Source organism: Podarcis cretensis, assembly GCF_951804945.1.
Source record: "Podarcis cretensis genome assembly, chromosome: 9".
In the NCBI taxonomy this organism is placed as follows: domain Eukaryota; kingdom Metazoa; phylum Chordata; class Lepidosauria; order Squamata; family Lacertidae; genus Podarcis; species Podarcis cretensis.
In genome coordinates, this window is record NC_137178.1 from 42,342,548 (window position 1) to 42,359,489 (window position 16,942).

Here is a 16,942-nt window from a genome sequence, read left to right on the forward strand (position 1 = left end):
CTAGAAAAGGCTTAATAACAACGCACGAATGATGAGCCAAAATGCTGAAGCCGGTGGGAACGGGAAGAGCAATCGTGCCTGTTAAATATTTACCATGCAAGTCTCAGAAAAGCCACTGACTAGAAAGGTGAGTCGATGTATTAATCAAAGTAAAGCAAACAGGTGAGCAAGTCCCTGGGAAGCAGCCAAGAACAGAGATGGAGAGAGCGAGAGGAATCTGGCCCTGGGCGCACACGCACATCCCTCAGGATGACTTCAGGGCAGCCTGGTTTGCATCAGCTGAAGCGTCTCCTTCGTCCCCCCATTGTCAAGGCAATCACGTCTCTGCCTCTGGTGTCGCCTCTCCCAGCACTGTCGCCACCAGCCCGCATTGCCCTGCCTTCCCCATCATTCGCCACCCCTCCCCTTCCCCCCTCCCACCCCGGCAGCATCCGAATTCCCTCCTCTGCTTCCGATTGGAAGCCACCCTCCGGGCCGCCGTCGCGATTGGCTGCGTTCCGGTGACACTCAAGAGAGCGCATCGAGGGAGGCCGGCGCGAGAAGCCGCTGCTCGCCTGCTCGCCGCCGTCCTCGTCTTCCTCCTCGCCTGCCTATATCCCCTCACGGAGCTGCTGCTGCTGCTGCTGCTGCTGCTGAGGCGGCGTCACCGCGCGGTCGCAGAGGGGCGCTCGGGCAGGCGCGATGGTGAGTGCGAGGCGAGAGGCAGATGCGCCACAGGCTGCCGGGTCGCCTTTATTCGGGGAGGGGGGAAACGGATATTCTGGCAGGGATGGGAAGGGAAGGATGCGCGATAAGGAGCGCGGCGCAGGGGACGGGAATAGCTTCGGAGTGCAAAGCGGGTCGCGAGCGGGGAGATGCGGCCGCAGTTGGGGCTCCCCCACAGCCGCGCGCTTTTCTTTCCTGGGCACAGTCCACCTGGAAGAGGAACGGGGGTGTGAAGGGGGAATATTGGCACCCCGCTCCTTTCCCTTGCAGAGGAAGTACCCGGGTTGGTACCCATCTCCAAACCCCCCTCCTTGGCTTTGTGGTTTTGCCTGAAGCTAGGCGCTCCTGTAAGCACCATCCACCTGGAGCAGGTGAAACGGGGGGTGGGGAGGCGGGGGAGAGAATAATCGCCGCCATCCCTACCTTTCTTCCCCGTTTCTCGAACCCAACCCGGATTCGTCCCCGTGTTTCCACGCACAAGCACATCATAAGCTTCGCCCACTTTGCGCGTTTGAGAGCTTTCCACCAACGCGGCTTTCCCGCTTTCCCCCCTCTTTGGCAGTACGGATTCGTCAATCACGCTCTGGAGCTTCTGGTGATCCGGAATTACGGCCCCGAGGTCTGGGAGGACATCAAGTAAGTGGGCGCCGCTTTCACCTGCCCGAAGGGCGCGCGCGCCGGCTCCCCTCTCCTTCTTCCCGCGCCCTGTGAGGGAACGGCGCGACCTTTCCCGCCGCCGCCTTCCTCCTGAGGGGACTCTTTTCCCCCTCGCCGGGTTCTCACGCTCCGAAGGGGCGCCGGCAGGAGGCCGAGGGAGGGAAGTCTCTCCCGGGGGAGAGAGAGAAGGAGACGAAGGGCCAGCAGGGCGGCCCTGGTCTCCCGGGTCTTCGCAGCCGGCAGCGGGCCCGTGGGAAGAGGCGAAGCCAGCCGCCTCCACGAGGCCCGGCTCCGCAGCTGGTGGGAAAACGAAGTGGGCCGCGAGGAGGAGGAGGAGGAGGAGGCGGCCTGCGGACTTGCCGCACTTCCCACGGCGGCTGCCTTCCAGGAGAGGAGGGCCGTCGACTACCCAATGTCTCGCCTCGGCCACCAGACCTCAGGGCAGGCCCCAGGCTCCTATGGGGCGCGCAAGCCCCGCTGTGCTCGGCTGGAGAATCGTAGAGTTGGAAGGGACCCCCAGGGTCGTCTAGTCCAACTCCGAGCAATGCAGGAATCTCAGCTAAAGTATCCATGACAGATGGCCATCCATCTCATTTCCAGCTGAGAAGGAAAATAAGCCTTGAAAAGTCACAGTAAACTCATACCTTACTTATCAAAAACACAGGAAAGGTCATAAACACAAGGATTGCAGGGTCTCTGGAACTCTTCTTGAAGTTTTTAAAAGCAAAACGGGGAGCCGTATTTGCGTGCGTTTAAAAAGGAGGGGCTTCCATTGTTTAATATACACACAAAAACGAGTTTGGGAGAATCTGAAAGCTTAATGATGTTTGAGTTGGTTCTGATCATGATTATTATCTTACTGTGGGCTCTTCATAGAACTGGCCTGTAAATTATTCTTCAGCAACCTCTCTGATTTCACACATGTTTTGTGAGTGTTGAAGATTAGCACCAAGACAATATAAGCATATAAGAGGATGCTTTTCAATCAAATCCACATTCCCTTCCATGTAGGTTGCACAGTTCACAGAAATTGAAAAGGGCTTTTAAATGTGAGATGAGTAATTGAAAGCATGAGTTTGCTATGCATATATAAGGGTGAAGAGGTATTCTTGTGCTATATGCATTATGCTATCTGCACAGCCTTGCAGATTTGTTCTTTGTATTAATTCCCAAGAATGATCTCCATTTCCCCATTACTGAATTTAAAACAAAAACACCTCTTTGACATCATTCAGAAGCATATACTGAAACAGTGAACAAATATGGAATTTTGGAGCACATTGTCATCAGTATGCTGATGGCATACAGCTCTACATCTCCATAACATCTGACTCAGAGGCTGTGAAAGCTCTGGGCTGGTGTCTAAATGCAATGGTGAAATGGATGAGGGCCAATAACCTGCTTGAATTCTGCGAAGATAGAGGCTCTTTCGATGGGTGGTTCCCATGTCCATCAAGTTACCTGTTCCAGATGCTAACAACTTTTTTATTCCATCAGCCTCATGCAAACAATTAAGAATACATTTTCCCACCATGGTTTGTTGATTTCTGAATTTAATTTTTTACATGATATTTATTGTATGGTTTTATGTAAAGTTGTTATAAACTGCCCTGAAATTTTTTATGAACAGTGATGCAGAAATAGTTTTTTAAATAAACACGTAATCTTGAATTCACACACAGATGCATCTAGCTTCTCAGAATCACCATTTTGTATTTAATCAGTGCCTTTGGTCATGTGCAGAATGCATGTCTAATACCAGTCAGCCACTATAGCACAGTCAGTCCAGGGGGCCAACCTTGCTTTACAAAAATATCAGCTTACTTTAAGTATCATGCAAGGAAAGTGTGTCAAAGAGAAGAACTTAAGTGATACATCGTCTCTCAAATCTACTCTGTTCACATTCACTTTTTTTTTTCCATCCAAAGGGATGGAAAAGAGGAATGGAAGAGCAATTACGCCATCCCAGTGCTTTTATTGCCTTCCCAGAATCTCAGCAGACTCCATTTATCAATCATGATCCTGCAAGAGAGTGGCAGGGGGTGAAGAGAGAAAGTTTTTTTTTTTAAAAAAAGCAAATAGGAAGTGCTATTCCTATTCCCATACAGTTCCATACATACTAACGTTTGTAGCAGAAAAATGTACAGTGGTACCTCCGGTTGCGAATGGGATCCATTCCAGAGGTTTGGTTGCACCCCGAGGAATTCGCAACCAGAGGACCACTTCTGCGCATGCGCGCAGTGTGGTTTAGTGCTTCTGCGCATGGGCGCTGCAAAACCCAGTTAAATACTTCTGGGTTTGCCGCGTTCACATCCCGAAGTTTACGTATCCAGAGGGATACGTAAGCAGAGATACAACTGTAGTTCTTCTCAGTCTGAAATCATTCTGATCCTCAGAATGTGCTGCTTTCAATAAAAATTGAGCTAGAGGCTGCTGGCAACAAGGGTGATGTGATTACTTGATATACATTTTATAACACTCACCTTGATTAGATTATCCATGCCTTTTCCTCCTTATGCATACCCCCGGTAAACGAAGAAGGAACTGGTGATTGCAGTCTTGGTATAGGCCCACCCACAACATCTTGGTTTATGCCCACCAAAAATGCCTTTGGCCCATCTCCCGATGCTGAGACCCATAGCCTTAATTTGTTTTCAAATGGACACACTGTGGGGCAATCTGCAGTGAGCTTTTATTTTCAGAACAAAACTCATTTCTCAGTAAGTGCATTTCAGGGGCAAACTATGCAAGATTGCGTGTGGACTATGTAGGAAAAACAAGCACTCAGTCTCCATTGAGTCTAGAAAAAACCATGTGTATGCAGCCTCATGTCCTCCTGTTTCAGTTCCACCAAATGACTGCTTCTACTTACAGAGGTTCTTCAGAAGAGGGGAAAGAATAGGTGGATGCTGCTCCATCACATGCTTCCCTGATTCTGCCAAGCTTGCCCATGATTTGCATGGTGATACAGTTGTGAACCTTGCTTCCTAAAGTCAGACTGCTCCCACCCTCCTTCATAACGTGCAGTTACAATCTATCAAAAATTGTCAGGCCCCTGACACTGAAGGTGTGGTGAAAGAGAAAGAATTATGGAGAGAAGATGGAAGGATTTTGCCAGATTGTGCAGGAGTCAGGACAAGAGCAAAAGAAACACACTGAATTTATTATTTATTATATTTAATAGCATTTATATGCTATTTACTGTGCCCCTCTTTCTCACATGTCACTTTGGCAGACAAGGCAAATGTATTTCTCTTGTGATAGCATAACACCTATGTATTCTTGTAGCTGTGAGCAGTGTGCTGAATAAGCACCTTTGAGAGATTATTTCCCCCCCTGCAGTAAGTGAACTATGCTGTATATTTCTAATATGTAGTCTCTAACTCTTGTACTCTCATTTTCCTGACGTGAATTGTAATAGTGATGAAGTAGTGTGTATGGCTTTAATTCCTGCCAAGAACTGACACGTTTCTGATATATGCTTCAGTTTTCTTAACTAAATTTGAGCTAAGCCTGGTATAAATTAGATTTGAATTATGCTACCTTAATTCTTGGAAGGAATGCATAGAGATGTCCATTTGGCTATAGCTGAATGTAGTCATTACAGTTGATAATATGATAATATTTTCAGCTGGTTAAGTCTGTCATTAGCATAAGAAATAACAATACAATCCTATGTATGTTTTCTCTGAGGTAACATTAATTCAGTGGGGCTTTCTTCCAGGTAGATGTGTAGCCTAAGTTTCATTAAAATTCTCAAAATAATACAGTTTTCAGGCTTCAGACATGACCAACCACAAGAACATATACTATATTGATGCTAACAAAGAATTTTTTTCCCCTAAGGGGCAGAAATAAAAAAATGTACTTAAAAAAAATCTATAACAGCCACTCCTTATACATCATGTTCAAACTGACTAAGTTAGGACTTACATCATGGTACCAGAGTTACTTACCTCGAAATTACAATAAAGCAATAATTTTATCTCTGTGCGCACACAGATAGATGGATACACACACACACACACACAGATGATGATACCAAATTTTATTTCATATTGAATGTCTGTAGCCAAGTTGCAGCTTAGGTGGCGCTGTGGGTTAAAGCCTCAGCGCCTAGGGCTTGCCGATCGAAAGGTCGGCGGTTCGAATCCCTGCGGCGGGGTGCGCTCCCGCTGCTCGGTCCCAGTGCCTGCCAACCTAGCAGTTCGAAAGCACCTCCGGGTGCAAGTAGATAAATAGGGACCGCTTACCAGCGGGAAGGTAAACGGCGTTTCCGTGTGCGGCTCTGGCTCTGGCTCTGGCCAGAGCAGCGATGTCACGCTGGCCACGTGACCCGGAAGTGTCTCCGGACAGCGCTGGCCCCTGGCCTCTTAAGTGAGATGGGCGCACAACCCCAGAGTCTGTCAAGACTGGCCCGTACGGGCAGGGGTACCTTTACCTTTACCTTTAAATTTAATTTGTACTCTCACTCCACTGTCTCTTAGCCTTAATGGTCTCTCTCAAATTTCCATTTAGTGATGGGAGAAACCCCACAAAGTAGAAATGATTCTTCATGCAACTATTAAGTTAAGTTACAGTCTAGGTCAGGGGTAGTCAACCTTTTTATACCTACCGACCACCTAGAATCCTGAAACACCCACTAGTGGGTGGTAGGGACCAGGTTGACAACTCCTGGTCTAGAGGTTCGCTGGCCCATTGTCCTCAAGAGCTGGAAAGTCATTTGGTCTTATAGTGCCATTACTTGTGCTTATGGAGTCCAAAAGCACATCTGATTTACTAGCAATAGGATCCCATTACCAAGATGGCTGTCTCTGTATGGAATAACTTCAATATTCTCCAGATTCATTCTTTGTTCCTTCTCTTCTACCTGACCACATCTGGTAATTAAGAACTCTGATGGCTTCTTCTAGACTTGATCTTGCTGTAAATAAATTTTTATTTATCTTATTCATAAAAAAATTATACACCACTTGATTGCCACCCCCCTCGAACCTTTTCCATGATGTAAAACCATATTTTTAAAAGAAGGAATATCAGTGTATCTCTGTCTTTGAAGTGTTATATATGGAAGTTCATGACAAAACTATGTTTATTTATATCTTCATATTTATAGTCCACCTGATCTCACTGCATCAGGATGTAGCTGGATCAAAGGCTAGAATTTCTCCTAGAATTTTCTAGCTGGACGTAGTTAGCCATAGTCAAGAAGTGCCACATCAAGATCAAAGGCATGCAAGCAAAGGTCCAGAAAACAGATTAAATCCAGATGTGTGAAACCACAGAACAACCATTCTGCCAAGAAACACTCTCAGGAAGGAAGGCTGGAAACAGCGGAGACATAGCAATCAGGTTTGGCTAGAGCAGTAGCATCCAGGGTTGAGTTTCATAACAGAATCCCTGAAGATTTCGTTTCATTTGGTACTCTGCTCTTTTTGACCCTGAAACATGGCGAGCAAAGAGATCCCATCTTGTCCTAACTAGCTTTTTTCAGTAAGCTATCTTCATATGTTCCTTCCCCTGCCATGTCTATGTGTCAGACAACTTAAAATATAGTTAAACCAGGAAGTGACTAACTTAGAGCCATTAATTTCAGTGTGTCTGCTCTGTGTAGAACTTAGTTGGATACAACTATCTGAAAGTCCTATTCAGATAATTGGTCTGCATGTATTCAAAGAACACATGAAAGGAGACCAGGGCTGCATGCACCAGCCCTGTCACATGCATTTAATCCCGTTGGTAGCTCCACTTCTGAATGCACAAAGATGTGAAGGAGGATTCTAAGCATGTTCAAAATCATCATGTGAATGTTGGGAGTGAAACAGATGGAATTTTTTGGGGATGGGGGGCAGAGCATGCGTCCCTTGCATGTGTTATTTGAACATGAGTAGACCTAATACTTTGGTAGTCCTAAACTCATCATACTCAGGAATGACCCTGATTCCATGTAGATTCTAGGGCTGTTGCATATTTTGTACCAGTGTCTGTTATTTTTGGCCTAAAGTTGCAGAATAGTGCACGCTGCTTACTTGGCACCAGTTGAGACTAGCTTAATTTACTACTTAGCGTAATGCAGCAGTACCTTGGTTCAAGAACAGCTTAGTTTATGAACAACTTGGATTAAGAACGCTGAAAACCCGGAAGTAGGTGTTTCGGTTTGTGAACTTTGCCATGGAAGCAGAACATGTTCCTCTTCCTGTTGAGTGTGTTCCAGTTGTAAATTGAGTCCCCTGCTGCTATGAAAAAGCACGCCTTGGTTTAAAAACGGACTTCCAGAACGGATTAAGTTCGTAAACTAAGGTACCACTATATGTTGAATTTTGTTTTCATGCCTTTTTAAGTGATAAGGGCAAGCAATCAATTCTCTTCATTAAAAAATAAATCTGACCACAGTGAAAATGTAATGGTAATAAAAAGGGATTTAGCATCCTCTCCTGCTCACTTCCCAAAATAACAGAGATATGTATGATGGGATCTTAGTAGCTTGTTAAAGTACAGTTGTCATATTTAGTCTTTAGGAACTTGGGGAAATTTGCCCAGCTGTAATAGTCTGTAGGTTTAGGCTTCTATACATAAAAAACATTTTGCTTCTGCTGAAAATGCAAAAGAGTTCTGTGTTTAAATTTTCCAAGACTTTCTAATACAACTAACTGTGTTTTGTACAAACCTCAGCAATATGTAGATGACAAGGTGATGCTCTGCAGTAAGATGTGCATTTGGGGTTTGTGTGAGGGCTTGAGAACTTCCTTACACGACGTGTCTCAAATGTTTTAGAAGCACACAGAAATTGACAGAAGCATAGTTGTCAACTTTTCACTTTTTTTAAGGGAGATTCCGTTATTCTGAATAGGATTCTTCGCAAGAAAACGGAAAAGTTGACAGCTATGCAAAAGTGTGACAGCATATCCAATTCCTGTTTACTAGAGTATACTCATCTGCATGCTGCAGCAATCTCCGAACTATGGAGGAAATACAACAGTGTTTATCAACCAATGGAGCAGACATTGTTGGTGGAATGGATTCCTGCCTGCGTATCCCCTGCAATCTTCTCCAGAGGGTTGGGGGAGGGATTGACTGCAGAGGTAGGAGAAGTCCCATTACACAAGTGAAAGTTTGCTCTTCCACTCAGTTGTGTGAATGGCTTTCTTAGAGTAAATTGCAAACACATGGGGAGGAATTTGTATCAGAACCCTCACACGGGAGTCAGAAGCTTTAGCCTTCAGGCCCCCATTGTTGTCCAAAATGGATTTGGCTCCCTGCATTTGCAATTTATTTGCATGGGGAGAAGCTCCCTTTTCTTGTGACTGGCATCTTGCATATTTGATAATTCAAATATGCTAAAGGATACTAAAAAGATACAAAAACTATTCAATTTCTGATGTTTATAATATTGTTACAATTCTCATCTACAAAGGGGTATTTTTGGTGGGACTATAGAAGTCACTGTGTTTCAGCTGAATTTTAAAAAACTGCTCCATTTACTACTCCCCAGCATAATTTATCTGCACGCACTGGAAGAGTGAGTAGGATTTTTGCCTGTAGTCTTTTACTTTGTGCCCAACTTAAATGCAGTTTTAATGGCTATGAATAATCCATCCTGAATACATCAATAGAACAATTCATTTCTTCTCTGTGGCAGAAAGAAAGTAGATTTAAATTGCATTTCATTGTAGCAGTTAGCCAAAAAAGATGAAAATGTATATCTAGGCTCAATATAATGCATATTTTTGCTCTTTGGAAAAGAATATTACCTGTGGTCTTCCTTGACTTGTAATTATTTTTACTAAACAGGTATATTAACTAATCAGTCATGTCCATAATGGCTAGAAAAGTTTCTAGGGTGTAACAAAGGAGCCACATTTTCTGATTCCTCAGCAATAAAATATTGATTAAATTAATGTGGTTAATTCCATTTTTAAACTTTTAATACTTTAACTTTGAACATTTAAAGATGTGCACTGCAACCCTATATATGTCTATTCAGAGCTAAGCACCATTGATTTCAGTGAGACTTACAGGTAAGTGTGTATAGGATTGCAGTCTTAAAGAGCTCAGTTGATACCATCAGCCATTGGGTTCTTTCTGAACCATGTTCAGAGGTTCAAAATTCTTTGCAGAATCACAATGTGTAAAAACTAACAGCAAGGGCAGGGGAAATATTCCTCTTTCCCTCCGTGTTGGTACATGAAATTTAAATAGCTGAGTTGGACTTGGGGAGGACTGCATTTACGGTCTCTACTTTTTCACAACAGGTGATGTATCCTATGTGGCATCATTCAGAAATTCGGAATGTGGTATCAGTATGCTGATGACACCAAGTATTTTTGTTGCTGTCTTGATCCAGAAGCATTATTGGTAGTTCTAAGCCAGTACCTGGAGGCTATGATCAGATGAAAACTGAGCCAGAGAACATACAGTTGCTGATAGCTTCTATTACGTAATATTAATGTGTTCAGCATTATATTAACATGCAGTTTTGAAGAGGTTGGGTTGCCCATTCTGGATGGGTCACACTGCCTTAGAAGCATCAAATTCATTCACATTTTAGAAGTGCTTGTTGACCCCATTCTGCTTCTGGATGTTTGTAACAAAGAGTGCTTTTAAGCAGCTGAGATTTATTTGCTTGCTGCACCTGACTTGATCCTGTAGCACAAGAAACCTGCTATAAATATCCACAGTTTGGCAACCTCCTGTATTTTCACTGTAAGAGAACTCTCCATGGGGCTACAAGCCATGTACTAAATGGCTATCTAGCTTTTAACTTGTACAGACTGTAAAGAGCTGCTCTTGCTTGACTTAATTAGCTACTAGTGAGCATCTGTTAGGGTTAAGGTGTTAAACTTTACATTTATCTGTCTAATCAGTCTTACCCATGAGCATATTAATAGGGAATATTTTGCCAACTATCCAGTTCTTGCAGTTTATCATGGGCAAAGAAGGAATTGATGGATTCATACAGTTGACTCTCCCACAGATCAGGATCCCCTCCCCCTATTTTCCCACGACTGGATATACATACATACATATATATATATATATATATATATATATATATATAAAGAGTCCACATTCAGTACTTGGGAATTTATACAGGAATAGAAACTGTACAAATAAATTCTTATGTAGCATTACTAGATTTTAAAGCACGTAGCTAACAAGGTGAATATTTTTCCATCCCTATCACTTGATTTATTCATTTCATATAATTTATATATGTCTTTTAACTAGAAATCCCAAAACAGTATACAGCAATAGCAGTTTGAGATAACCTATATATACCCAGCTGGTCTCTTGTTCATAGCAGCATTTATGAAGCTCTGAATCAGGACAGTTGGTTCAATGAAATTTGGGATGAAAACACTCTTGCCCAGAAAGGGGTGCATGAGATTGAAATGTTTACCTACCAGCAGCCTCTCAAAACTTCCTTTTAGCACATTAAAATAAACTTTTAAAAAACATGTTTGTTTTGGTTCAGGCGTGGTAATTCATTCTTTAATCATGGTAAACTGTGAACGTTTTATATCATTGTTCAACACCTTCTCCCGCTCCTTAATAAAAAAATTTTTCGCAATTCCCTACATGTTATACACTATCGTAAGATACTGGTGTAGGGAAACAGCTTTGCTTCATTGGTTGAATGTTTTCAATCACCAAGAATTAAAATAAATATTCCACACAAAGCCTTGCTATGAACCTGTGTGTTTTGTTGGATGAATTTTTTCCAAGTGTCACTTTGCATTTTTCTGATATTGAAAAAGATAAAATACACCATGTGGCAAGAAGGCTTCCTTTAGAAAATGGAAATCTTTTCCAAATGAGGAGAACAAAAAGGAACACAAAGTTTGGCAAAAGAAATTCAAGTAGACAATAAGGGAATATAAACTAAAAATTGAGGAGCACGTTGCTAAAACAAAGACCACACAAACAAGAAATCTTTGCATGCATTAGTAGCAGTAGACTGACTAGGAAAACAGTTCCATCTTGGGATGATATGGAATCAAAAGTTAGCTGAAGAAATGTAAGTAGATTGCAAGAAGTTGAATGGATTCTTGCATGCCTCTGTCTTCACACTGGAAGATGACTTTCAGGGGAAGAGAGTCTAAGGGACTGAGGCAAATAATGGCTACAATAGATGGAAATTATAGGCCTTAAAAAACAAAAAAGACAAACTGCTGGGTCCAGATGGTATCTACCCAGGAGTTCTTAAAGAAGTCAAATGTGAAATTGTTGATCTTCTAACAAAAAATTGTAGCTTGTTCCTAAGATCAGCCTCTATACCTGAAAACTAGAAGGGACCTCAGAAATTACTGGCCAATTAATGCCTCTTTCAGGAAAACTGCTGAAAAGTACTGTATTAACAAAGACAAAACTCTCAAACATATTGAAGAACAAGTCTTGCTAAAGTCCTTTCTTGGTAACCGATTAGAGTTCTTTGATACTGTCAACCAGCGTATAGATAGAGGTGATCCACTTCACACCATCTGCTTAGACTTTCAAAAAGCTCTACACACACACACACACACACACACAATACCTTACCAAAGATTTCCTGAGTTATCTTAGCAGTTGTGGAATAAGAGGAAAGGCTATCTTTTAGCTCAGTAACTGGTTAAGAAATAGGAAGCAGAGAGTAGAAATAAATGGACAGTTTTCCCAATTGAAAGGATTATTGTAGAAAGTGGAGTCACCCAAGGGTGGATACTGGGACTTGCTCATAAATGAGCAGTGAGGTAGAAAATTTGCTTAGGGTGGATTAAACCAAAAGGGGTAGTGAAGAGCTTCAAAAAGATTCTTCTGACTGAGTGTAAGCAAGTTTAAAGTGCTGCACACTGGGACAAAAAAAGAGAGAGCTAAATTTTCAATGCTCATGAAAATTTGGTGGTGTTGGACCAGGAATGAGACTTTGGGTCATAGTGAAAAGCTCAATAAAAATGTCAACCTAGTGTGCAGCAGATGTGAAAAAGGCAAATTGCATGCTCAGAATCATGAAGAAAGGGGTTGAAAATAAACTGCCAGTATCGTGATGCCATTACAAATCTGTGGTGTGATTGCACTTGGAATACTGTGTACAGTTCTGGTTGCTTCACCTCAGAAAGGATCTTGGCAGTGTTGGAAAATAGCAACAAAAATGAGCAACGGAATAGAGCAACTTCCCTGTGAGGAAAAGCAGCATCATTTGGGGGGGGGGGGTAATTTAGAGAAAAAGAGTGTAAGATGAGTCATGAAAGAGTGTGTATGCATGGTGGAGCAAGTGGACAGAGAAGTTTTTTATCTCTCATAACTCTAGAACCTGGGGACATCCCATAAAGCTGAATGGTAGAAGAGTCAGGGCAGATGAAAGTAAGTTCTTTATGCAGTGTGTATAAAATTATAGAATTCACTCCTACAAGAGGTAGTGATGGACACCAGCTTAATGGCTCTAAAAGGTTAGACAAATTCATGGATAATTAAGGCTACCAATGCCAATTATCCACAATGGTGAGCTTCTACCTCAAATGTTAGAGGTAGTGTGCTTCTGAAAACCAGTTGCTAGGAAGCACTGGTGGAGAAAGTGCAGTTGCACTCAGGCCCTGGTTTTGCACTTCTCATTGGCTTCTGGTTGACCACAGCAGGAACAGGGGGCTGGGCCAGATGGGCCATTGGCTTCATCACCAGGCTCTTCCTATATTCACCATGTTTGCAGACTGATTACTATTATTACAGAAGAGTCATAAATATGGTTTCCAGTGTGGTGTAGTGGTTAAGAGCGGTAGACTCGTAATCTGGTGAACTGGGTTTGCTTCCCCACTCCTCCACATGCAGCTGCTGGGTGACCTTGGCCCAGTCACACTTCTCTGAAGTCTCTCAGCCTCACTCACTTAGAATCATAGAATCATAGAGTTGGAAGAGACCACAGAGTGTTTGTTGTGGGGGAGGAAGGGAAACAAGAATGTTAGCCGCTTTGAGTCTCCTTTGGGTAGTGATAAAGCGGGATATCAAATCCAAACTCCTCCTCCTCCTCCTCTTCTTCTCTTCTTTTCTTTAATGAAGCATTCTTTTAAATTAATTTGTTTTATAAAGGAAGCTAATGTGTGTTTGGAATATTAACACACAGTTTATTTTATATGTTACATCTGATTTTTTAAAATAATCAATAGATTATATGATTTTGAAAGCCGACATTAAGCACACTCATGCACAGTCCAGAGAACCAGCAAAAATAGCCATGCATTCTGAGTGTTATAAATAGAACTATTTACTTTATGCAGAAAGTCAGTTCCTTGGACAGATTCCCATTTTTATTTAATTTTGTTACTCATAATTTTTTCCACTAACTGAATGTTTACAGTATTTACAGAACCTTTAAGAATGAGGCCAGCAATACACCCAGCTAATGAAACATATATGACCTTGTGTTTGACCTACCAGTGGGGAAACTGGAGGTGAAAGCGAACAGGGCTTCTGTAGCTCTAACAATTGTGTAAAGGGAGCTTTGGCTGGTGCAGTTTGTCATATCAAACTGATAGAAGTTGAATTCCCCTCTCCTACACAATATGGCAGGTACTGAAACCCTGCCATCCTTTGCTTTTGTCAGCATAATTCCCCAAGTGGTATTTATGGAGAGTCACCCATGGCATTGATTCAGGGCCACACTGTGACCTCCAGTATGTGTCTGCCATGTAGAATTCAGGCATTATTCTCAAATTTTAGTTGCAAGCAAAATGCCTGCCATTTTGACAGATGAGGAATGCAGGCTTGCAATCCATTGGGCTTCTGTGCTCCCTGCCCATTGAGGTGTCCTTTTCATTGAAGTTGGGGAGCCCAGTGTTGAGAAGAGGTCAAGTTTTGTTCTCATTGCAAAAGCATCCAGACATGCAGCACTTTACTTTCTCACAGAAATGAATGAATGCAGTTTGTTCCTCTAGTAATCAAGAAAAGGATGGTGACATGTCGTGGGCAGCTCACTCTACTCTGCACCTTGGTGATGCTAATCAGTGGATAGCCCTATTTTTGCTTTCCTTTTTGATGATGCTAAACTGGTGTTTTATTTAAAAAAAATAAAAATATATAGATTATTGCATTCCATTCTTCATAGAAGGAGCTCAGAGCAGAGATATGTAGTTTAACTTTGCAACAGCACTTTGAGATCAGTTAGGCTGAAAGACCTATTTGCCCAGTGTGAGCTTCTTCAAGTGGGGAATTGTGCTAAAGCTGTCCATGTGGAAACTCAGTGCCTTGGCTGTAGCAACATGCTGAGGAAGGTCTGGAACAGTTGCGTTGGGATGGCAGGAAAAGAAACCTTTTTTGTAACAGAATGACTAACCTTTAGACGTGTGTTATTGTTATGGTGTTAGCACTGGTATCGTACTCCAGCACACTATATACAGAGATCACCCAATATTTCACAATGTGAACCCAAAGAGAGACCTTAAGTGACCAACGTTAAAGTTTTTCAAATTCCGTATCTTCCCATGGTTGATGACCTCTAAATGCTGTGCCTCCATCGTTTTGCCTTCTGGATTACCATGCTGTTGGTAAGTCAGTGAGATCCAAATATAGTGCCATGCACATACAGTGAGATGCAAAGCTTTCTGCTTCTGTACAAAGGAGGAAGATATTCGGCCAATGTGGTGAGTTTGGATTCTTCTGGCAGCCAGTCTGTAACACATGAGGTTATGTTACATGCATGCATCTGGGTCTGTTTGGGGTTTATTCAGAGGTGAACATTAATCTGAATTGAGGTGACTTTTAGAAACCTGATTTGAAATGGCTGCATGATAGTATCTGTTGAACAACAAGGGCTACTTACACACAATAGTGGCAAAAAGCCCAACAGAAACAATGCCTGACATATAAAAGCAACCTTGGATTTTTATTTTTTTTAAAGAACGTGTTTTAAGTGCCATACACATACGCAGGAAAAGTTTAATTGCAAGGGAATACAGTTCTGTGCTATATTTAATTGTTCATGGCAGCATAGTACGTAAGTTTTTCCAGGGAAGCTTGAATATATTCACATCTATGAAGTTTGTAGCACTTTCTTTTACCCTTCTTACATTGTAGCCATTCTATGTTGCAATTGCCCTCTTGGGAGCATTGCTACAAATGAGCTCTTCCTCTTTATATTAAACAGTTATTGTAGGGAGTTTCATAGTGAATAGGAAATGTATTATAGATAAAATGTCAAGGTTATATGTCACAAGACTGAAAAGCTTCTAACATAACCATAAATCACAGTAAGGAGAAACACTGCAAGCTCTGAAGTTTGACAATTGTACAGCAAAAAAATTATACTGCGATCTTATTTGTGTGTTTGGATACTTGCAGTAAAGTTTTACTTTACAGTAAAACAACCAGAGTGGCTTGACCTCAGCTGAAAATGGTATTTTCATCCCCCCCTGCATGATTTCATCCGACCAAAGTTAAGAACTTTTATGTCCCATATTTACAATGTGAGAGTTGGTCACATATTTTAAAGCCCTCCCACTGACTTTAATACAGCTTAAATGAGCTTAGCTTTGTCTGAATTGTGTCCATTGAAGTGAGTTCTGCAAATTGATTTACATGTAATGCTAATCCAGACCTTGCCTTAGTACAAATGCACAAGCGTGATGGTTTCTGGAGAGGAGATCATGACCACTATGTGAACATGTAACCTCCAGCAGATAAAACACCCTCATGCTTTCTCTGCATTTTCCAGTGTAAGCTTCAAAACATCTAGAAGTAGGGGAGAAATCAGATAAATTGGAAGAAAATGAGGACAGCCCTATCATACAGTAAGAAGAAACAGTCTGCTACGTGTGATAAAATTTAGGGAACAGGTGAAGGTAGAAAGTGATGTTTGAACTTTTGAAAGTTTATCTTGGCTGTGGGGGTTGCCATTTGGAGCTCTGCTTCAAGCAGCAAAATCACCTGGGCACTGAAAGAAAAAGTGGTTGGATGCTGAGCAAATGATGTGGAGAAGGAGTATGTCTCATTAGGTTATTTCCCAGGGTATGTACTTAGGATTGAAACCTGAAGTCATCCTTTTTGCACATAGTGAAATTATGCTGCATATCCAAACTTGCAACTGAACTCTGTTGTCTCCAAATCCTCAAAGCTAAATGAACAATTCTTGCCCCCCCCCCCCGCTGTGGAGAGTGGGGGCCAAGAGAAAATGCCTTGATGAGTTAGACGTGGTCTGCAAGATGCCTAATTACTCTTGGCCTTGCTAGTCCTGTGTCCTTTTAATGGCTAATTCCTGTTAGCGTTTTAGCAGATACATTCTGAAAACTAGAAGGCAATTATGAAAACAATCAGTTCCTGTTACTTTTTTCATTCTCATGTTCTTGTGACATATAAAAGCATTACAGGGTTTGAAAACAGTTGTGAACTATTTATTCATGGTTGTAAATTAATACCTCCACTATATATATAGTCTAATACTTTGCAGATATTTTGTACATTGTGGAGAGCCAATACATTGTATTTAGTTACAGCACGGTTATCATAATAACATAGTATATTCTCAAAAATAGATGTGTTTTCAAAAGACAAGTTGATTATGTACAGAGATCTGGAGTTAAACTCCTTTGTTCGCCTTTCTAGAGCTGTTGTTAAG

The 16,942-nt window shown here is 42.1% G+C and overlaps 1 protein-coding gene across 1 annotated transcript in view; it reads left to right on the plus strand.

The window, feature by feature from the left end:
• The first annotated feature begins 666 nt into the window (after nucleotides 1-666).
• Nucleotides 667-16,942, plus strand: part of GUCY1B1 (guanylate cyclase 1 soluble subunit beta 1) — a 45,261-nt gene continuing 28,985 nt past the window's right edge. Inside the window, exons 1-2 of the mRNA XM_079990453.1 lie at nucleotides 667-684; nucleotides 1,268-1,341. Of these exons, the coding sequence (XP_079846579.1) occupies nucleotides 682-684; nucleotides 1,268-1,341 (77 nt within the window). The 5' untranslated portion in view covers nucleotides 667-681. The remainder of the gene's footprint in view (nucleotides 685-1,267; nucleotides 1,342-16,942) is intronic.